This window comes from Halichoeres trimaculatus, unplaced genomic scaffold (genome assembly GCF_033239565.1).
Source record: "Halichoeres trimaculatus isolate MK-OKI-2021-1 unplaced genomic scaffold, fHalTri1.1 fHalTri1_scaffold_16, whole genome shotgun sequence".
NCBI lineage: Eukaryota > Metazoa > Chordata > Actinopteri > Labriformes > Labridae > Halichoeres > Halichoeres trimaculatus.
The window spans coordinates 22,677,162-22,700,893 of record NW_027437194.1 but is presented as its reverse complement, the minus strand read 5'-3'; the positions used below and the strand labels follow the sequence as shown (position 1 = coordinate 22,700,893).

The window sequence follows — 23,732 nt, the reverse complement described above, 5'->3', positions numbered from 1 at the left end:
TTAATGTAAGTTATTTGACTTTGTGAACACTTGGAGAACCATAGATTATTACCAGTTTACATTAAGTCCACAAGTGGTGCCATAAATCCCCCTTTTGCCCATGATACCTATCACAACTTATCCCGTTCAGGGTCCCAGGAGGGGCAGGTAGGTGAAACCTACTGAAGGTTCTTGGTCTGACTCTCCCCAGCTTCTTCTCACAGTCCAAAAACAAGCTCATCAGGTTGATTGTTCGCACTCAATCACCTGTGGGTTGTCTGTCTCTACATGTTAGCCCTGCATGAGGCCGCAGACCTGTCCAGGTAAACCCTGCCTTGATTTGGGGTAGGCTCCAGACCCCCACAACCCAAAAAGGGAAAGCAATGAGAGCTCGATCCCAGTCTTCACACATATCAGACCGTATCTGAAGTTTAAAAACCTTCTTTAAAGCCGTAAAAACTCTATATAAGTGACTAAAGAAACATGAAAGCTGCTCTCATCAGCATTTCTTTTCACAGATGAGCCACCTGAATAGGGTTGGGTTGAGCCGGGGTTATTCTACAGATGAAAACATACTGTGAGCTGCTGCCATCTTGTGGTGTGCTGATGAACTGCGCTCTGAACCTACAGTGTTTCCATGGCTACAGAAAGTGATGCAAACTGTGTTCCTCTGCCTGAACAATTAACAGCTGGTTTGGTCTGGGCCGAGGAGAGAGACAGGAGAGTCTCAGAACTCACGCAGCAGCAGCTTGTTCTTCACATCACATGAACCCACATCTCCTCATTCCTCCAACTTTAAAAACACCTGTTTGCTGATACCAGGAGCTGATCAACATTCCTGTTTTCTGACTCTTTATAACCAGAGCAACAAAACCATTCTTTCATCTTCTCTCCCCTTTCCTGGGTGTTTTTTTCATGTTTATCAGTGCCAGCTCAGGATCTTATTTAAACACAAAGGTGAGAACACTCCCACACAGCCACAAAGGAGCAGTTCCTTTGCACAATTACAACATGTGCCGACATCCGGCCTCTCTGCTGGTTGTCATGGAGATGTCATTGATAAGGTGGACAAAACAATGTTCATTTCTTGGGCACGTGACAAAAAGAAAGTCCTGCGAGGCGGTGTGTGATCATTAAAAGCCGTGTGCTGAATCAGAGCTCCTCTAATGAAAGCAGACGCTCGTGCTGCAGCTCCGGGTTGCTATAGAGCTTCACCTTTACGTATTCAGCTCCCTCTACCTGCCCGTCCTGCCTCCTGGAACTCTCCGGAGCTCTGCTGCTCCTGCTGCTGGGATGGATTAACTGTTTCTTAGACCTGCCTGACGACAAGCTACTTTCTGTGAGGAGGACACACAATCAGAACAGAGAGACCTTGATTACTGCTGCAGACTCAGAGTCAGTCGCTGCTCTGCAACAAGAGAAGAGTCAATGCCTGCAAGGGAGGACTGAGCCTCACTGATCCCGACTGCAAGAGAGTGAGTAGAGCTGATTTCAGACACTTTGTTGCTTCATTTGGTGCTTTTTCTGTCAGTTTTGACTCAGCGTGGAAGATGGATCTGATGGAAACTGATGCAAATGGTAATTTTCAGCTTTGTAAAGACTGAAAAAATGATATTTAACCTTTTACTCTGCATTGAATTATTACAAACTGTTTCACTGTGTGTGTTCCTTTCACAGCCATATATATATATATATATATATATATATATATATATATATATATATATATATATATATATATATATATATATATATATATATATATATATATAGACGCACACATACACACATGCACAGTGAGGTTAGTGGGCTCTTCTGCAGGACGAGTGTTGAGCTCAGCCTCTTCAGATGAAGTGGACTTTTGTATCATTAATCTGCAGAACTGTGAGCAGTCTGCAGCCAACAAAATGCTGCAGTACACTGTACACTGAAAGAAACACAAATACATATTAGGTCAGAGGTTTCTGCCTGTTTTCAGTCTATAGCAAGTGATTTTGAGGGTTTGAAGGTAAACTGTTGAATCTTAAGATAGATCTGAGGGTGTCTGCGCTCTGATCCAGACACAGGATGATGGTGCTCAAAGATTTCTTTGTGTTGTTGTTGTCATGCACAAGAAAGGTGCATCAAAATGCAGACAGCTGATCTGACTTTGACTGATCTGTTGTTACTGAAGTCTGCTGCTGACACATCAAGAAATTAAAGTTGTGAAAAATGAAAGGACAGCGATCCTACTCTACTGCAGTCTAATCGGCAAAATCATACTTCATCTATTTCATATTTCTCTGACAGATGTATTCACGGTGCAGTTTAAGTATAAAACGCATTCCTGTGAAGTGAACTCATCAGCAGCAACTCAACTTTCTTGCGATTTTTCTGACAAAAAATAATGATGTGTCATCTGTTTACATGTGAAAGGTCCCATATTCTGCTCCTTTTCTGCAGTTTAATATGGATCATTGATGTCTTCATGAAATGGTAGTAACATGTTTTGGGCCAAAAAGCCAATAAATCAAGCACAGCAGCATTGTTTCCAGACTCTCATAGCCCCTCTGTTCAGAACGCTCTGATTTAGTTGGCGTGACCTTCATATGTAAATGTGCCACCGCTGACACCGCCCTGCTCTTCAGCGTCACTGAGAGCTGTGCAACAAGCTCCGAGTGCACAATGTTTAGAAAACAGCAAAGCTCGTTTACCATAACATTACAGGCTGAAACAACAGGCTAACTGCAGCTAAAGTTAGCACCCTGAAGCTAACACAGAGACAGGGGGTTCGGGGGGTCAGACTTACTCCTGATTGGTCAAAAAAGGGAATTGCTGACGTCGGCAAATCCCCAAAATCCAAACAGCTCGTTTCAATGTAACAATGTGAGCAATGTAACAAAAAAGCTGCATGGCCGTTTAAAAAAAGAAAAAACAAAACAAAACAAAAACACTCAGCAGCAGTTTGATCTGATTCAACCAAAAAAGTAGTATGACGTATGTAAACAAGAGCAGAATCTGGAGTCGCACTGATTCAAGAAAAATCCTAAACATGCAGCCAACCAGTGTACCTTCCATACTATTTCAACACTAGTGATGTATTATTTAAACTGCAGTACCTGGAGTGTCCACTAGAGTTGGTCTGCAGAAACAGCAGAAACCACATACACATCCATTCAAAAAGCAGATCTTTACAGTGGGTAGCGAGGAGGCTAAAGACCCAACTCTTTACCTTTGATGACTGACAGCTCGCTAAAGAAGCAGCTTTTTCTTAATTTTTCCAAAATAAATATTCACAGAAACAGACAAGGGTTGTTTGTCGGGAGCAGCCAGACATTTTCTTTTGGCCTCCGGGTGTTTGGGTCATAAGCAGTCATTAGTGCAACTCTCATGGATGTTTTATTGTGCTCAGCTGGTTCCTGCCACCTGCAAAATATGACGTCAAATCCTCCCCTGAGATGCTCCGAGCAACCCTTGACTCGCTGAGTTTCACTTGACACGAGTCAGCACATTATCACCGGTGAAATTTAGAGGCTCTCGCTGCAGCCTTCCTCCACCACAGGAGCTTTAGGGTGTTTTTTTTTTCCTAATCCAAAAACTGCCAGCTGTCAGCCAGCTTACATCTCTTTACAGAGGGATGAGGAGAAAGAGACAGAAGGCATGAATTAGTGATTGGGATTTAAACTTGACTGAACCAAGCTCTTTTTAATGTTTCTGGTAGCCCAGTTGATGCAATCAGACTGAAAAGGCCTTGAAAATGAAAACACAAAAGGTGGATCATGCAGACATGAGTGTTTCAGGGAGTTTGAGGCTAAGAATCAGAAAGCCATCGTGCTCTGAAACAAAAGGTTGTAATGACTCAGGGATCGATCTTAAAGGGAACAGCACAGCAGGGCTGAAAGCACAACACCTCCACCTCGTCTGTCAAACACGGTGCAGGTGGTGTTTTTATCCTGCACACGTGTGACAGAATCAACTCTTTTGTAATCAGGGATGACGTCATCACTGATGTTAAGGCTGGAGGAAGCAGAAACACATAAAAACACTTTTACCATCAGCCACGTAACAAGTCAGAGGATCCAGAGCAACAGAATCCAGCAGTTTGGTTTTAATGTGAATTTGTTTATCCAAGTCCCAGTATTTGTAAAATACAACCTGAGGCAGTTTGTTTTCATGATTTCATGCTGCACAGTTAATCATAAGCTCACTGTTGTTGGCATACAAGCATCAACATTACCTTTGGAGTAAACTTAAGCCTTTCACAACACTTTGATGCAGTCAGGTGAAACTGAGGCTGGACACATAGATGACAACTCAGAGCCAGAATTGTTGCCACAGCAATCAGGGGGCGGGGCCTGACTCCAGGTTTGTCATAACTGATTATTGGTCCAGATAATCTTCTCAAACCAACCTGGCACAGTTCACATTGAGACATGTTTGAGGTTTACAATTAGGGCCCGTATGCAGGTCCAGTCATTACACAAACGGGACCATTAGGCGCATCATTATGGAATGGCTCATTTGGCTGTAGTGTTAGCTGCATGCTAGACTGCAAATAACTGGCCAGTTAACCAATGCAACATGAAAGTGACGCAGGTTTAGCACATTATATGTCAGGGAGACCTATGTAAAACCCCTATCCTACAAATCCTGCACATGCCTACAACAAATGAACAGAAGTAAACATGGTGAGCAGTAACGGTGTAACTGAGAGAAGATTAAGAAAAATAATCAGCGAAAGAAACTGAAATTTTATAACAAGAATAAGGAATGAATAAACAGCTGATAACAAACAAAGAGAACTGGAAAGTTCGGATAAAGATCTTGAACACAGTAAAAGCGTATGGTGTTTTCCAGCGCAGAGTAGAAAACCTCAAAAATAAAATAAGCAATAGGAAAGCTATTTGAGGAACAAGCGCCTCAGTAATGCCCCAGTAAATCCATGAATAACTCTACGAGCAGTTGTTTGATGTACCCCAACATTTTCACCACACACATCTTGGAAGGACCTAGACGCATAAAAGCCAAGAGCTAAGCAAAACTGCAAAACTGACAGCTGTGAGAATTGCTGGTTTGAGACTTAGATTGCCTATATCTCATCTGTTCACTGAAAAGTGTTGTGTCCCCTATAGGGATGGGTACTGAATTAGGTACTTTTAAAAGTACCAACTGAACTATGTCAAAAGAACCGGGTACCAATTCACGTAAAATCAAAAGGTACCACGTTTAGGTACCAAAATGTATCCTTGTGACTGTGAGTGAATGGAAGAGTAGGCAATTTTCCATGCTGGACATGAACACAGCTAGGGATGGGTACCGAATCAGGTACTTTCATAGGTACCAACCGAATTCTGTCAAAAGTACAGGGTACCGATTCACATGAAATCAAAAGGTACCATGTTTAGGTACCTAGTTGCATCCTTGTGACTGCGAGGGAGTGGAAGAGTTGGGTATTTTCCATGCTGGGTATGAACACAGCATTGCAAGGTTATATATTGTAGAATAAATATGTTAAATTGAAAAAATACATTTTATTCATAAATAAATTGATATTCTTTTACCACATGAACACAAAAGGTACAGAAAATTGGTACCATTGAGTACCGGTACCGATTGCCAGGTACCGGGTATCGGTACCGTTTCATTTCAAATGTGAAAGGTACCCATTCCTAAACACAGCATTGCAAGGTTATAATGAAGAAAAAATATGTTCAACTGAAAATATATATTTATATTTCATTATTAAACAAATTGATATTTTTTACCATATAAACACAAAAAAGTCCTGAAAATTGGTACCACAAGTACTGGTACAGATTGCCACTGTATTGTTTCAAATGTGAAAGGTACCCAAGGCACCCTAAATCTAAATTCCACCTCATCATACATATACATCATACAAAGCAGTGTTTCCCAACCCTGGTCCTGGAGGACCCCCTGCCCTGCATGTTTTAGATGTTACCCCACTCCAACACACCTGATTCAAATGAATGGCTCGTTATCAGGCTCGAGCAGAACTTGATGACGAGCTGATCATTTGAATCAGGTGTGTTGGAGTTGGGAACACAAAAAACGTGCTGGGCAGGGGGTCCTACAGGACCAGGGTTGGGAAACACTGATACAAAGGATTAATTTAGTACTTAAATATCCGTTCTCTTTGCATGTTTCATCTTAAACGCAAACCATTTTTTTTAACCATTAGCACAAACAGTCTGTGTCTCTCGCTAATGGCTCGATGTGCAGATGGGCCCTGGTCTGACTGCCTGACCCAACACCTGCAGAAGCCACTGAGAAGAGCAGGCTGGAGATTTCAGGCTTTTACATTTAACAGGATCAGAGTTTAGCCAAAAAAGTCTACTCATGTAGGAGAAGAAGAGCAAAGTGGTAACAGTTTATGTCCATAAGGGGCGCCAAAATTACACCAAAAAGCACTGATGTTAACAAATGTGCTGACATCACTGAACTCTCTTTACCTGTCTGTTTTACATTGAATATGGAACAATAACTGATTTTGCTAATGTTTAATTCTGTCCTCCTGCTCTTTTTTTTTTTTAACTGTTTTTGCTTGTTGTCTTCTAAAGCAAGCAGTTGGGTGGAGTAAAATTCTCAGACGTCACTCAGGGATACAGATCAGCTCTGTGGCCTGTATTTGAGAGACAGAGAGGAAATAATAGAGCTTAAACAGCAGGAGGAGACATCCTCGATTAGTCATTGTTAAAACACATTTCTTTATGCTTTTTTGTTTCCCGTAAGAGATAAACATCAGATATCAGCAAACCCATCCCAGAACCTGGCTGCAGTCATTTATGAGGAAACTGGAGCATTGCCAATAGCAACACATGCAGGGTTATGTGATTATTATATGGGTTAAGCTTTATTGTACTGGCTTAAATTACATTAAGTATTGCTCTTTAAACATGCTGCAGACACATAGAAGGTTTACGCCACTCTGCTGCATGTGCACCATGTCTTTTGTCTTTCTGTACAAAGTTAAATGGAAAAATCATCAGTTAAAGTATTTAACTGTCATTGTTTTGATCATGAAATAACGTTTTTCTACCTCGCCGTCCCTTGCTGCTTTCTCTCCCTCATGCATGTAAATCCTGACCAACCCTTTCAGTCTCACAGTCTGTGACTCATGCAGGAAAATGTTATGTTACTGTCTGAGACATTGGTAACTGCCACCTTATTTGGTCCACTGAAGAGAAGCAAGGACAAACAGTACAAAGGCTCAGAGAGAGCAGCTGCATCTGCTGGTGCTGCAGAGGACGGGTGCATGAAGAGGAGCGCTCAGTGAATCCAGTCCATGCATGTCACCATGCAGGTGTGACCATGCAGGGAACATGGTCCACATTAACCACAACTGTGTGGTTAAGTTCACGTGGTTACATCATCGTGGCTGCGTCAGTTTTCTGTGGGGTTTGGTGATGATGTCTGGTGCTTGCACAGACTGAATTCTGCAAATGCAAATGAGGCATTTGTAGGCCTGTCACGATAATCAATAAATCAACTAACCAAACGATAAATAAAAAAGTCCTCGGTAAGTTTGCCAGCCTCGATAAACTGACACATGCATGTTTGTTTTCCTCCTCTCTTTCGACCAAAGAGGCTGAATGTGAAGATGGCTCACTACCTCTATCTTTCCTAACATCGGGATGCATAGGTTCTATAGCGGATTTAGGGGATTTATAGCGGAGTGAGCATCTGTCAAAAATGCGATCTTTGGCATCTTTTGCAACGGGGCTCTTACACACGGAGAGAGCTGAAGCAGCGTCCTGAGGGGTAAGGAGGAAACACACGCTAATATGAGTGATGGCACGAAAGATACGGTTCTTAAGCCGCCTGCCACAGTCACAGTGTGGGAATATTTTGTTTTTTATCAGAATAAACAAAGTGTGAGCTCATGAACACCAACGAGCTGACATGTCACATTTGTTTGTAAATAGTGGCGACGAAGAAGAAGAAGGGGAGGTGCAGCGGAGCCTTGTTCTTTGACAATCCGCCCTTACTGAGGCTTTTGGTCAACAAAGTAAATAGAAATAAAAGCTCCAAATGGTGGGCGCTCAAAGACAGCTACATTGCCAAAGAAATGCAGCCCTTCAATACGGTTGGAAGCCAGAAATGTTCAAAATGTTTGACAGACAGTACGGATTGACTGGGAAAAAGGACATGTCACAAACAATTCAGGAGCTGTATAAACTCCCTTTTATTTAGGCTATACTTTTTATTGTACTTGTTTTTTTTTTGGAGTTTTGTTTTTTCTTGAGAGACAGGGTCTATGTTTTATTGTTTTTGATTAGTATTAATTATTTTCATTGACATGTATTTTTTTCTAAAAGAGAGTCCATTTCATTTTCATTGTATTTTTTTCTCTTTCTTGTTTGTTAAATTTATTATATTTTTTGTTTAATTTATTTTATTCAAAAGATCCTGACCTTTTAATTAGTTAAATACTCTGAAGAAATTAAAGTTTCTTGCTTTTGATATGGTGTACTCACTTTATTATCCCATTTATCATAATTACATCAATGAAAATATGGAAAAAAAATCAAAATAATATTGACAGTAATATCGTTTATTGGCAATAATATTTTGAAAAATTATTATCGTCTGGCAAAATTTGTTATAGTGACAGGCCTAGACATTTGAAGATGTTGAAAGCTTTTCCTGCAGAATTCTCTGACAGTTTCTCTTGTCTACACACAGAATTTCACTGCACATCATCTCCAAAACCACCTGCTGGGTTCAGAGATGGATCCCGAAGGCTGTAACCCCGGGATAGCGATGGACTCGGGTAACCCTTTGCTGAGAGCGGTTCATCTCCGACGTCTGCGACTTACTCGGCTGCTCCTGGAAGGAGGGGCTTACATCAATGAGAGCGACAGCCAGGGCCAGACACCTCTGATGGTCGCCTGCAGGACCCAGCACAGCGACACCCAAAGCGCCAGCCGGGTCAAACTGGTGCAGTTCCTTCTGGAGAAAGGAGCCGATCCAAACATCCAGGACAAGGCAGGTCGCTCTGCGCTGATGCACGCCTGCAGGGAGCAGGTCGGCTCTGAGGTTGTGTCTTTGCTGCTGTCCAGCGGAGCCGACATCAGCCTGGAGGATCATTCAGGGACGTCTGCGTTAGTTCATGCAGTCATGGCTGGAGACTTGAAGGTCCTGAAGCTGTTGCTGGACACATGCAAGGCCAAGGGGAAGGAGGTGATTATCATTACGACCGACCAGTTCCCATGTGGGGAGCTGAAGGCCAAACAGTACCTCAGCAGGTCGTCTCCTGATCCTGACGATCAAACAGACAAAACATCAGTAGCTCCTGCTTCTCCCTCAGACATCCAGCTCATCACCTCTCCTCACTGCACCTCCTCCTCCTTACACCCCCCACAGTCCATCTTCTCTTTCAAAGAATCCAAGTCTCTTGGCGTTAGCTCCCATCCATGTTCCCCCTCACGGTATCAGAGGCTGGGCCAGGCAATCCCCAACAGACTGCAGCAGCCTCTGCTCAGACTGAACTCTGAGCCGTGGCTGAAGGTCCCAGCATCTCTGCTCACCCATCAGCATCATTCTGCTCTGTCAGAAAACCACAAAGACCTGGACCAAAGTGAGGACCTGTCTCTGAGGATTCCCAAACTGGATGAGAAAGGCAGCAGCAGTTCCCTGGGTCAGAGCTTCAGCTGGTATGAAGAGCGGTTGGTAAAGGAGACGGAAGCGTGTGGGGATGAAAAGAACGGGTGTGCCAAACATGTCAGAGAAAAGGTGTCCCTGCCAGGTCTCTTATCGTCCCACTCCGTCTCCCATCCAAACCTCCATTCTGGAAACCTGGGAACAGATTCAATCAGATCCTCTTCCTCCTTTTCTGGAGCCAGAAACCTCAGCTCTCAGCTTCACAACCTGGCCTCCTCCAGCCTTTACAGCATCATCCAGAGACGCAAGCTCGGGGCGGACATCTACAGCTCTGATCCTCAGCTGGCCCTCAACATCCAGAATGTTCCCGAGGAGTCCCAGCAGAAAGGGAAAGACCTCGCAGAGGCCAAGAGGCTGGCCCCCTTACGCTGCTCCAGCACTGTGGGCTCCAGAGAGTCAGGACGGAAACTTCTGTCAGGGTTTGAGCGCAGAGGGTCTGGAGCATACCTGTTGGACTACAACTCCCAAGCCAGGCCTCGATCTTTACCACCGCTGACCCTCAACTCCACCAATAACCCTGTCCTTCATGTTTCTAACCTCAGCTCCAGTGGTGGTGGGGCTTTCTGTGAGAAAGAGTCGGCGCTGAAGAGTTTCCTCCCGTCTGCTCCTCCTGGGCAGCCCAAAGAGCTGACCAGGAGCATGCTGCTGAGGAGACACTCCATCCAGACTGAACAGTTCAAAACCACCGCTTAGAGGGTGAAGGAGCCAAACCAGGGAGTTTAATGTTCACATTGTGTATGTCATGTGTCTGTGCAGTCAAACCAACGAGGGGAGCTTTAAAAGAAAGAAAACATCCCCTCAACGTGACGTACAAAAGGTAGTGCTGTGTTCTCACTGTGCTCGTGACTTCAGTTCAAACACTTTCCTAAAGACACTGTGAGGAGTGAGCTGGCTCTGGATGAAACCAGAAGTGTTCCTCTGAGAAAAAAGACTACATGTCCCATGAGCACCATCACATGCTTTCGTAAAGATGTGCCTCTCGCCAAAGTCCATGTTTAATGTGGCAGAAAATGAACCTCTAATTTATTTCTGTTAGCCTCACATCACAGCCGGTGTCCCACTGAATGTCTGAATAACGTGTATGTAATATGCACAAGGTTTGACTCCTGGTCCCCAGAAAGAAGTACGGTAGTAGCAGCATCATGAGCTAGCATAAACATTAAATCCTGTTCACGGACGTTTAGCTCTTTAAACCACCAAGTCATGGACAGAGTTTCTCTGTCTGAAAAAAACTGAGCTGAAACCTTTCTGCCAGTCCTGCTTCAAACTATTAAAAGAAAATCTTAAGATTAAAATCCTTCTATAACTGATCTCAACCAATTTAACTTTTCATTTAAAAAATAACTTGAACTTTCAAGGCTGATTTTAGAAAAAAAAAACACAAACGATTATTTCAAATCATAAAGAGTTGTGCAATTTTAAGGGCCTGTGTCCACTAACAGCATTTTTCTGCAGCACCCATGACCTCAATGTCAGAGTATATTTTACAGCACTTGGGTATAAAACCCAGACAGCCCTTTGTTGTCCTTTTATCCGTAAATTTGTAGCTAAATTTGAAATTTATCAGGCATAAAACTTGGTATATGCGTGAAGTGCCTGCAAAGTCCCCGGACAAATGACGTCATTTTAGCAGCTTCACCCCCTCAGGCAGTCCTGGTTGGAGAAAAAAATGTTGTAAACAGTGTATACACCTTCTTCTATTCTAGTTTAGTACTGTGGTAGATGTGCCTTTGAGATACACCCAAGGGGCAACCTCCAGTCTAGAGCCCTTTGTACACCATTTTTTTTGCACAAATACTTCTCACGTTATTTTTTTTTTCAAACCTACTGTTTTTCAATGCAAGCTTTCAAACCAGTAACATTCTTTCACTGAGCAAAATTGCAGCCTTTATTTTTTGGACCAAGGTTGATTTTTCCAAAGTTTCAATTGCGACGAGTACATATCCGACCAATAAAAATAGTCGTTGTTGACAAGTCACATACCAAAACATTCAACATTGATTGTGTTTGTGTCCCAACACCCAGTTATTTATGACAAAAGACAGAACAGCTACAAAGACAATGATTTAAAAGACATTGTTTGAAGAAGAATAGCTGTGGAGATTGAATGACGCCTTCAAATTTTTTTGCAATTTCATGCCATTTCTTCGCATCGCCGTTGGTGTGTCAAGGCTTTTAGAATATGAGACAATGCGAAAGTGCTAAAATCTGCCGTTTCTCAGGTGTCCGCTTAAAGCTGGCTCTGGAAGTACCAGATGTCATACACACCAAGCCAAAAAAAGCTGTTTTCACAGCAGAAATTAACCTATTTACAGCCTAGTTCAAAAAACGTCTCCTGAATGAATCTCAAATTTCACTATTGGCACACACTGTACAGAGGTTAACTCAGCAAGTTCGCAAGCTCGCCTAATCAGAGGCACAGTTCAGCTCAAGTGACTGACGTGCCCCCTACAGCTGTACTCTAAGCCCCCATCACTTCCAACATGGCAGCGATAGCTGATTTGCTTTGAAAGTCCATTTTAGAAAAAGATCGGTGATGTCAGGGACACTACGCCCATTACTTATACAGTCTATGGATACCCCGCCTCCTACAGTTTGAAGAAGGGACACCACGCGGAGTGTTAAAAAGTATAAAAGCCACATGCATTCTCATGCTGATTACACACGTCTCATTTCCGTGCATTATGTTGGAGCAGAAAGCATTTCCCCGCCTTAACTCAAACAAAGCTAGTTCAGCTTTTCCAACATGCCTTTAAAACTCTGCATCAGAAATAAACGTGTGACGTCACGAAGACTATGCTTTTAAACAGCTGTTTTAAACAGTCCATGGTTCAGATTGTAATAAATAGCTGGTTACTCAAGTTAAGCCACTGTTTTAGGTACAGAAGCTTCTGGCATTGTTTTAATAAAATCCCTAAACTACTCTTAAATCGAGCAATCATGAATGTCGAGCTGCATGAAACAAGGTCCAAATGGAAAAATGGAGTCCACTTAAACACTCAATAGTCCTCCCAGGCAGTAAATCCGCTCAAAACTGAACAGAAATGTCCCAGAAACTTATAAAACAGTAGAATCCCAGCCAAACATTCAGCAAAAAGAAATGCATGCAAAAAAAAGTTCAGGAAGGAAAAACAGCTCCAAAAGAATCAGACTCACCGGTCCTGGTCCTCCAGTTCTTCGTGAAACCCGGTACAGAAAGTCCTTCTGACAGCTCAGCTATCCTGTTCCTCCAAAAAACTTTACTGTCTGTTTCCATTTGACTTGATTGCTCGAGACTTTTACGTTTTTTTTTTTAACCTACTGCTAGCCCAAACGTTTCTCCTTCTCCCGCTGTTAGCCCGAAGCCCCGCCCCCTCTGCACACCTGCCTCTGATTGGGCAGCTGACACAAACTACACCTCCGACACAGCGAAAAGGCAAAGAAACAATACAGAACGGTTTTTGCAATAAATTATTGTTGATGGACACAGGCTCTAACTTGCTAGTGTGTGAAGGAGTTCCTAAATGTTTTTAATTGACCATCTGCAAAAATCAACTGAATGAACAGCGAGCTGAATGTTTATTTCTGCTTTTGCGTGCTGATTTATTCATTTGATCCCTGTATTAACTGTTCCCCTTTGACCCTGGGCTGTGTCATGTGATCTATAACAATAAACTGAAAGAAGATGAAACGCAGACTGTCAGGGACTGTCATGTTGTCGTATGGTTGTGAATCTGTTGTGGATTTGTTCCCTGATCCATTCAAAGAAAAAAAAAACAACATTCAGCTGTGTGAAGTCACTCCTTGGAGCATTTATGATCTGTGACTTTGGCGCCACCAAAACAACTGTTCTGCAAAAAGGGGCCCCTGAAAAAGGAAGAGCGTTTTATCCCTGTTTGTTCGAAGAGTCCTGAGCGTGTTTGTAAAAAGCCATCCCGTACCACAGGTTCACTGTGTTAAAATAAACTGTTTAATAAAAGGATTTATTACATGAAACAGTGTAAAAGTACATCACTGTGCAATAAATGTTCATAGTCATTCAGAAGAGTCTCTTTGTTCAATCATATGTACACTGAAACACACACACATTTTAACTTCACACACACTTCATAAGTGTTAAATCACAGCATCCCACATATTTACACAATAAGATTCCTGATAAGGTGTGAATTAAAAACAATTTAAAAAATTGAGCCACTCACTCAGAGTCACTGAATCAAGAGCTAAATATAAAAACAGATCATGTATCATTGAACCTCATACTCCAGCTTCAAACAGAATAAATACAGCTAACGGTCTCGACGGCAGCTCATACTCAGAATAACAGAGGTTTCATAAAAACAGTATTTGTTAGCTGTGCCTTAAACTTTAAAAACAGACTGTGGATGCTTCTCAGCACGCCCTCTCTGCACGGGGATCTACGGTCTGATAATCCTCCCAAACACGTCAAAGTTTCTGTCTCTTCAGGCGTCAGGGTGTTCAGGCTCTGCGATCGTAGTCACTGACCATCTTCTTGATGTGATTAAGTTTGCCCTTCAGGTATTTACACCTGCGCTTCTTCACCCGATAATCTGCCGACTGAACAAAGAGAACAGAGACATAATTATGATCTTACACAACCAACAACCTGTGAGATGATAAAATAAAAACAGTCGCTGTTAGGACAGCAGGACTGTGACAAATCTGGATTTTATAATCACTGGCAGCATTAATCCCACGTACCTTTTTCAGGTTCTTTATCCTGTCGTACTCGTCCAAAGCGTCCTGTTAGAAAAGACATCAACAATCATCAGAGACGCATTTCAAAAGAACATCTAAACGCTAAAATCTGCAGAGACATGCTGTACACTAAATTTCTGACCCATAATATGCTTTTCTGATAATTCAGGTGATGTAGACCCTTTTGTAACATGCAGCTGATGCAGGGTTTGAAGACATGTAGCTCAGATTTATTGAATTGAACCTGACTGTTAAAGATGAGTTCAACATAAGCTCCTAGAGCTCAAAGAAAGCATCACTGTGTGAGTCTGTACCTTCAAAAAAAACAGAGCCCTTTTAAAATTGAAGACTCGTGGTTTATCAAAATGATGACAACTGCCCCTAAAAATCTTGATAAGTATTTGTTTACTATTTGTGTAAAACTAAACACTGTTGTGCACTGCAAAAAGCTGAAATCTTATCAAGTGTTTTTGTCTTAATTTCAGTAGAAAATGTCTTTTTAGACTTAATATGAGCCACATTCACCTGACCAGTCATGAGAAATGTTTTGTTTAAGTTGTTTAAAGACAAAAATGAGGTCTGAATTGCCTGTAGCTGTTAAAAAATGTCAATGGAACAAGAGAAAGTTTCTTGTATAAAGACATTATTCTAGTTTCAAACAAGTTTTGGAGCAAATTTCTCTTGGCATACATTGGCAGATTTTTTATCTTGTTACAAGCAATTTAGACCTAATTTTGTCTTTAAACAACTTGAGACAAGACATTTTTCTGAACTGGTCAGGTGAACAAAAAGACAATTTTTACTTAAAATAAGACAAAACACTTGATTAGATTTCAGTTTTTTGCAAAGTGTGTTCATCATATTTGTCTTAAAGAAAAAAATGGCCTCTAGGGGGCAGCATATACATTATAAGCACAACATCTACATGGTATCACCTCATGAAGACAGTTTAGATGACTTGTTGGCAAACAGAAGTTTGTTTTCCAATTGAGAGGAGTGACACTGTTCATTGAAGTGTGGCAAGCAGAGGGAGGGAGGACCCAGCAAATGTTAAAGGAAGAGAGAGCAGGAGCAGGATTAGACCTCGAGCTCTGTCAATTCATCCATCCAACCATTATTATTTCTTTCAGTCTATCCCAGCTGTGATTTTTGGTCTCTATCAATCAGTGAGTGATAAAAAATTTCTAAGATGTACACTTGAGGCCTCCTTCCTGCATGCCATTCCCTCTGTTCTTCCAGTTTCCAGCACGATCCACTGCCTGTCTTTTGGTTAAATGAGTGAAGGCACAAAAATTTTAATTTGAAAGCAAAATGCAACATTCTTTTTTGGGGGGGATTTGACACGAAGGAGAAACTATGTTTGCTGTTGTTGGTATAATGAAAAATCTATCAGAGCAAATTTAATTTGATCCACATGAGGCTTTTGGGGGTTTTATGTCTTCAGTAAGAAGACAGGACAATAAACTTTTCTAAAGCCTCGGTACATGAGGAAACCACCAAATTAAACTGGTGTCCCTCAGGGTGCTCCCTGGCTGCATAAATGAAATGTGATTTTCAATGTTTACTGTGAGCTCTCACCAGGTACTGCGGGCTGCCCTCTGGAAGATCATCCAGCTCTCGGTCCACATCAGACAGGTTCTTGTTGATGGCGTCCAGCTCGGCCTGCAGGTCTTTGTACTCCTGGTGGTCTCTGTCAAACTCACGCTTGTAGTCGTTACGATCCTGCTCGTTTCTTATTGGAGGAAACTCCCTGGAAAGCAAAAAAAGGGAAGAATTGAAAAAGATTTTTTAGGCGACTGATCACATAATGTTGTGCAGTCTGTGCAGGAGAATTTGGAGGTTTTTTACACAAGTTTTGTGCTACTGTTTTCTTCTTCTTAGAGCCAATTTGGAACTTTGTACCCAACTAAAAAGATGTATATAAACAATAATGCTAATATTTCAAAAATTTGCAAAGTTAAAAAATCTGTCCATGCAGATCATTTTAAAGAGGTCAAACGGAACAAAAAAGTTTTAGTAACATTTTTTTCTTCTTAAATTCAGTCTCCTTTTAAAAGATTTCATTCATCAACAATACAATCTGTTTTTGTCCAAACGTGAAAATAAATCAGTGTGAAGTCATGTCTTTATCTCCTTCCTACCTGTCAAAGTCGTCGTCGTCCAGCTCATCTCCAGAGGAGTTGTAGTCTGTGTCGTAGTCCTGTCCGTCAGCGCGGCGAGGCCGGCCTGCTCGTCTCTTTTTGGGCCGTCCAGCTGAACTGGGTACCTCGGAGTTACTGTAAGGAGCTCCGTTCTGCAGAGGCACATCTGCTTCCACCACGGGCCTGAGACCAGGAACAGATACAGGGTATAAAGGGTTAAAACAGCAGAAAGAAGGAGCAGAAAGGTCATTCTGAATCTGTGATGTTTAAAACTCAGAGTAGACGACCAAACTAAGAGAAACACCGTCCGTTAAACCACCATCCAGCTGCTCCTGTGTTTCATTCTAGCTCCGTAGATTTCCATATGTGACGGAAGCGGACGTGATGAGCAGCTGTTTTATTTACACTCATAAAATTCTCCTTTGATGAGTCAGAGGTCAAGCAGCAGCTTCCTGTTTCTGTCTGCATTTCTTCTCACTATCTCATCAGCACTGAAGGACTCCTCTTAGTTTCTGTGTTGCAGTAAACAGAGATTCTTGAATTTCATCGTTGAAACTGTAAACAGTGATAGCACAAACCCCTGTGCTATCTTTTCTGACTCTGCATTTCACAGAAAACACAAACAAACTGAACAACCTGCTCCACAATTTTCACAGCAGAACGAGTCTGAGCAGGTTTTCTTTAGAGCAGGAATCAGAGGGAAACCAGTTTAGAGTCGTCAACTAACCTAGACTAAACCTGAACCTGGGGATTTTACTCTAAAACACCTCTGACATGGTCTTTTCTAAATTCATGCTTGACTATTTTTGCAGTATAAGAAACATTTTTGCTGTGCAGCCATAGAGACACAGATGATGATGCTGCTCAGTTACTGGAAAGTTTAACAGGATGATTTCTTCAGACATTCAGAGTTGACTCTGCATGTCTCTGAGGCCTTAAAGCAAACAAATCCTGCAGCTTTAATGAGGAGAAATAACACTCTTATTGCTCGTTAACTATGGATTCATGAAGTTTCTAAGCTGCTGTCTGTACTCACGGTGGGGTGTAGTTGTACGGAGGTTTGTCGTAGTTGGTGCTCTCGTCGTCCAGGTATTCCCTGGAGCCCCTCAGCTTCTCGGGGTACTCTGACATGGGTAGGGGCTCAGGGTCGGCAGACACATTGTTCACCTTCAGGGAAAAGAAAATCACTCGTTTTAGCCTTGTGTTTCTATGAATAACATCCAAAGATCATGTGCTATTTTTAGAACAGAGAGCTTTGAAAATCCACACTTTTAGTATGGAGTCTGAGCATTGGTACTTTTTACCGCTGTTTGAACCACAAGAAGACAGAATGAGCTCTCTGTAAAGTGTCTGTCTTATTGTTCAAATATAACACAGACACTAAAAACCATGAAGCGTCTGCATTCAGGTCGAGCTTTAGTAAACAAGTGTTAGTACAAACTGCTCCGTCTCTCTACAGTAACATTTTCTGGGTGTCTCCTCCAGACAAACACTGGATCTTCACCAGCTCTGGTATGATAAACCTGCACCGACTTGTCCTCCAAATGCTACATAATTGAGCACCACCCTACTGCACACGCTCAGAACAACATGTATGTGCTGCAGGCCGCTGCGCTCTCCAAGCTCAGCACTTTGAGACCAGTTTCCACAAAGTGCAGAGAAAGAAACGCCTCCAGTTCCCAGTGTCGGGTTTCTCTTCTGGTGTCTGAAACTATCTGCTGGACTTCAGAGCTCCGGTCCGACCTGTTTTTCCTCTTCATGGCTCCGAATGTCATCGTGACTTTAACTGTTATCAAAATGACTCACACACTCATCAGCACTTGTGGAGGGGGTCAGATGTGAGCGTTGTTTTGAAACACTTCTGAAAATAGACCCAGAAAGAGTGACTCACCATCCAATGTAAACACTGAATTTTAATGTTGGACGATAAAAAGTGTCATCTTAGTTTTTCTGTACAGCGTGTTGGAGTAGGACTTAAACTGTCGCCTGTGCTCAGGCCACACCTTGAAACTCAGCGCAGCAGAAGGTAAGAAGGAGCTCATTGCTCCCTCCACACTTCCCCTCCCCCGCTGACAAACAGGTGACAGCCGAATAACCTGTTCAACCACCTCGGCTGACACACAAACCGCATCTGTGCTGCTGTTTCTCTGTTTCTCTTCAGAGTCTTCACCTGGGATGAGCCAGACAACCATTCACACACACATGCACACCTAGGAGGAATTCACAGTGACCAATCAACATGATGAGTGTTTTTGGACTGTGGAAGGAGAACATGCAAACTCCTCTTAGAAAGACTTTGAAGACCAGCCTGCGAACCGAACCAGCAACCTTACAGTGAAGCAACAGTAATTTCTCCCTAATAACCCTGCTGATTGAATACTTGGTTTTGATTGGTTAAAAGCACATAACAGTGGTCATTAAAGGATGTCAGGATGCATATTCTCCTTCTGCCTGTTGACACTGTGGCAAAAATGGTAGTTTCCAAGAAAAGCTGGTCTCATGAGTTGTTAATCAATGGATTATCCTACATCAGCAGACCCTTCCCAGATGTGATGATGGATCCTGAACCCTGTGATTGGTCCACTGTATCTACAACATTTCCTGAATCACTGCACTTCATCTGATCATAGCTTCAGTATGATCAACACCAACATAGCTTCAATGTAAAACAATCACCTCAGAGCCACAGTGAGAAAATACGTAGTGCTCACAGCTGTATCGGCTGATACACCGTCTGATAAATGCTGAAGTTTGATCAGGCTTTAGTGGGTCAGGAGAACAACACCTGACCTTGCTCTTCCTGTTGAGATCCTACTTTGCATAACCACCCATTTGCTTTAAAGTCTCCCTTTTAGCTACATGGTCCAACAAAACTACCAGTCAGAAGACTTATCTGATGATCGATCAGTTTGTTGTCAGAGCTTCATTGCCGTTTACAAAGATTCTACGGAATAATTGTAAAATATTTCTGTTGTTAGCCTAAAAAGTGATGCTTAATGTAAGCTAGAGTCAGAAATTATACGAATCACACCGTATCGTCAAAAATCTTACATCACATTAACACAACTTACAATGAAGCCCCTAAAAAATGTTTAGGACATCAGCTTCATCATCGACTTTGATCAATTTGAAAACATTTACTTCAAATTGAAGGAAACCTTTTGAAATATTTCAGAAATTTCCATTATTTAATAAGCTGGAAAGCTGGTTTTCGGACCAAAGAAACACAATTTATAGTGATCAATAATGCAAGTAGATATAAGATTAATGTGAGTCAAAAAAATATTAGAACATGCCAATTCCACTTTCTAATAATTAAGATAAAACCTCCAAATATTTTGTTTTTCCTGCCCAACTGACCCTAACCAAAGTTTCTTTTGTCAAAAAAATCTTGTTCATGAAAGATACATTAGAGAGGCCGATAAAACGACTGAATTTAACTCTTAAACGTGTGTTAAACACAAGTTTGCCATAATCAAAACCATGGCTCTACAACTTTTTTTCTTGATTAACTGTGTCAAATGTTACTCACCCAGGCCTCTACATCCTGTGGGGGCTCCATCTCATCGATGACCTTCACCTTCTTCCACAGAATGTTGCTCTTACCGTAGCCTTGGATCTTCTTGCGAGTCTTCAGAGCAAAAACGAGCATGATGATCAGAGCAATGGTGACCAGGAAGCCAAAGACCACAGCGATCGCCTGAAAGAGACACAGAACAGAGTCACTCCTGTATCAAACCAACACCCCCCTGAATTAAGACATCAGAACAGTTTGTTTACCTCCTGTGGCTCCACGACACAGTAGTGGTACAGGTACTGGTTCACGAACACTCCTGAGGGCTGTGGTTGTTGGTACTGTGCACAAAGACCTGCAATCTGACTGCCGTAGACGGATCCAGAAGACTGAGCCATGGGGTTCACTGCCACCAGGTAGACTATGGTAGCTATTAGCATCAGCAGCGCTAAGATGGCACAGATGATCACCACAGCCAGGTAAAACCTCCTGCTCTCTGATAGGCTGGAATGGGACACAATGATGATGAAGATAGCCAAGCCTGCGATGAAGGTGATGGCTGCCATGGCGATGATGAAGCCTTTGCCTTTTCGGGGGTCGTTGTAGTTTCCACCGATTCCACCATAACCGTAGTTGTTTGCAGCTCCATATCCACCGCCACCAAAGGAGCCATAGCCACCGCTGCCAGGGTAACTTCCAGCATAACTTCCACCATAAGATCCCCCATATCCTCCCGCTCCGTACCCGATACCTCCAAAACCACCCAGAGCTCCCTGGGTGTCCCACGCCAGAGTGGAGGCAACACACGCAAATATGGCCACGCACATCACGATGACGATAATGGCCATGATCTTCAGGATGCCTGGTGGAGACGTCCAGCGGTAGAAATGCTGGAACTCATCATCAGGGTAGTAAGAGTATGCCGGCTGTGGGGGGGCGTTACTAGGAGGAAGAAACCAAATAGAGAGAGGAAGATGTTAGTGAGGGGAGTTAGATACAAACAAGACAACACATCAACTGGTCTCTAACTGTTTTTTAAACTGTTTTCATGTACCCTATAACAAGACGACAAATGGCCCCTATAGTTAGGGGCCCTTCAGTATCTATCTTTGGTGTCTATTTGGTGGTACTTGTCTGTTTAAGGTACCCCAGTGGCACCCGTTTTTAATGTTTCAATTTATTGTTCAGTTTAAATATCTGTATCAGGTTGTACGGTCTGTCACTGTTTAAAGCTACTCCTTCCTTACCCTTACCCTTTTAATCATTTTGAATTGATAAAACTGGGGTACCCCAAAACAGATATTTGATTTACCTTTTTTTTTTGTTTGATTTTTTTGTTTGTTTTTTGAGGTGCTCTACAGTTTTTTCATACTAACCTTAAAATTTGTTTCTCAGTACCCTTTAAAGCACCAGGGTTTTCTAATTGGGGGTCTGTTTTGGGAGTCATTTTTGGTGTCTCATCTTAAGTGTACTTATGCAATCTTTTGAGTTACTTTTTTTAATAACATTTTAAAACAATTTGTATCTGCAACTTTTTCAAGAAACTTATTTTTATTTATTTATTTATGTTTAAAGAAACGTGAGCATCAATCCCTTACTAAGGACATCTTTCTTATGAGCTCTGTAACCTTTCTTTACATATGATCTATATAGTTTCTCATTTGGGTCTGTTTTAAGTTATACTGAGTTGATAAGAAGACTCAAACCTTTTCACAATAAAATGTTGAATTAAAAGGGACTTAATTAACTACAAAATACTTGCAGCATGTTGTACAACAATATCTTAAGTGCTGTGACCATGTTGAAAGAGTATATCCAGTCAGTGGAAGTACATGAAACTAGCTAAGAGTTGTGTTTTTACAGTGTGTTGTTCAAAGAGACTTACTATCCATCGGGTTCATAGGGAGGAGGACTCCCGTTTGGCCTGGAGGACATTTCTGCTGGATCCACTGGGTGCTTATCTGAGAGACGATCTGTAGGAAGATTTACAAAGTCAGAACAAAAGAATAAATAACATTTACAGCTGATGAGGAATTTAAAAGATACATTGTAATTTGGTTACATTTGTTTTTTCAAGATAAAATCTTTTTAGGAAGAGAGTATAAAATCAATCAAACATTCAGACCAAAACATAAAAATGTGAGTCCTTGTTAGCTCTGACCAAACAGGATTACTTCCCACATTGCAGACGCAAGAATGAGGATTTCTTTTATAATGAAATATTATGTGAACAGCAGTGAAAGTTTCTCTTCACTCAAAGCAACCATAAATCGATTACAATCATTATACAATCACACTAAAAGACTTTAATCGCACATTTACACCAGAAGGCAGCTGTGAAACCGAAACATTTCTTCACTTTATGACTTTGTTTAAAATGTTAAATAAGAAAAGAGTCACGTGTTCACTCAAACACCTCGTAGAAATTAAATTCAACAATCTTTTTGTCAAGTTAGCCCCTGATAATCCCGCACTTTTTACTCAGTAAATAATAATCTGTACTCTGCAGCACCGGAGCTAACTCTCTGGAGGTAACTGGTCTGTATCCAACACACCTGTAGGTCCTCGTTGTTGGTACAGGTGAGTAATTCTCACAGATTTTGAACCCAGAGTAACAGAAATCTTTGTGAAAACCCTCACAGAATGAAGTCACGTACTCACCTGTTGCTGAGTTTCCTCCTCCTGAACGCCCCACCTGAAATGTTTCACCTGAAACTGCTGCAGCTCATAAAAACAGACCAAACCACACCCAGAGCGCTCCGCTCTCGGTCCGCTCAGCCCCGCCCCTCCAAACAGGTGTCGTATTACGTAACACCGGAAGTCCTCACTGCGGCCAGTCTCAGTGGAAATTCTTCAAATGTCTAAAAACTGAAAAGAAAAAAACAAGAGTCAGGTTCATTAGATAAAGTGTTTTGTCTCTCAAGGTCTGACATTATTTGGTCACATTCATGTATTGATTTTTATTTCATCCCACTCCCCAAACTTGCTTTACTTTCCTAATACATACATTGTTTCCTAAACTATTTATTTCAACCGAGGGAAAAAAAATAAGACATTAAATTTGTTGTCAAAATGTCACAGATGTTTTTGCCTTTTTCAATGAAAATCAGTCTTTTAGATTCAATTATCAATAAAACCTGAAATTTAAACAATTCACAAGTTTGATGCTGTGAATTCTCTCAGCATTGCATTAATGCAAAACACATAATACAGGAGGTTATGGATGCATATCTTAAAAAGGAAAATAATTTAAAGCCAGTTGTGCAGAATTATTTCTGCTCAGATTTCACTGATATTAATAAAAGTCAACTTTTCTCAAAGAGCATTTTCAGGCTGCCAAATAAATACATTTAAATGTTTAATATTGGACTTTTTTGTTTTCAACAGTTTTTCTGCTTTTTATCAGTTTGTTCAAAAAGATTAGTAAATGGTAAACTGTACAATTAAAACACAGAATTATCTCTATTGCCCTTTTTTCTCAGGTATCAGTGGTTATAAATTTGAGAGAAAATGTTCACAGCTCTCAGAAATAAAGGTTTTACTTTATTTTTGCTCACTTCAACTACATTTCAGTAGATGTCCCAATCCCTGATAGCAAATAAAATATCTTAACTCTGTTGCTGAATCATGATACACACACATGTGCTGACACAAAGCAGCAGCATGTCAGCAGCTGTCATACTCAACACATTTTAAGCTGGTGACCCCTCAGTTCCAACCATGTGGACACTAATCAG

General features: G+C 41.6%; 2 protein-coding genes across 3 annotated transcripts; one reads left to right on the top strand and one right to left on the bottom strand.

Moving 5' to 3' along the window:
- Positions 1-1,131: 1,131 nt before the first annotated feature.
- ankrd34ba (ankyrin repeat domain 34Ba) lies at positions 1,132-13,558 on the top strand. Its single transcript, XM_074689951.1, has 2 exons — positions 1,132-1,454; positions 8,665-13,558. Exon 2 carries the CDS (start codon positions 8,710-8,712, stop codon positions 10,333-10,335), a length of 1,626 nt encoding a protein of 541 aa, XP_074546052.1. The 5' UTR covers positions 1,132-1,454; positions 8,665-8,709; the 3' UTR covers positions 10,336-13,558.
- A 166-nt stretch (positions 13,559-13,724) lies between these two features.
- On the bottom strand, positions 13,725-22,774 carry oclna (occludin a). Of its 2 annotated transcripts, none has more exons than XM_074689952.1 (9): positions 22,657-22,774; positions 21,881-21,968; positions 20,262-20,937; positions 20,014-20,181; positions 17,518-17,648; positions 16,482-16,664; positions 15,919-16,090; positions 14,344-14,385; positions 13,725-14,199 (listed from the first exon to the last, which is right to left on the bottom strand). In XM_074689952.1, the coding sequence occupies exons 2-9, from the start codon at positions 21,928-21,930 to the stop codon at positions 14,101-14,103; spliced, it is 1,521 nt and encodes a 506-aa protein (XP_074546053.1). In that variant the 5' UTR covers positions 21,931-21,968; positions 22,657-22,774; the 3' UTR covers positions 13,725-14,100. The 2 variants fall into 2 exon arrangements, with proteins under 2 accessions (XP_074546053.1, XP_074546054.1); XM_074689953.1 differs by lacking the exon at positions 22,657-22,774 and adding an exon at positions 22,551-22,643.
- Positions 22,775-23,732: the final 958 nt, after the last annotated feature.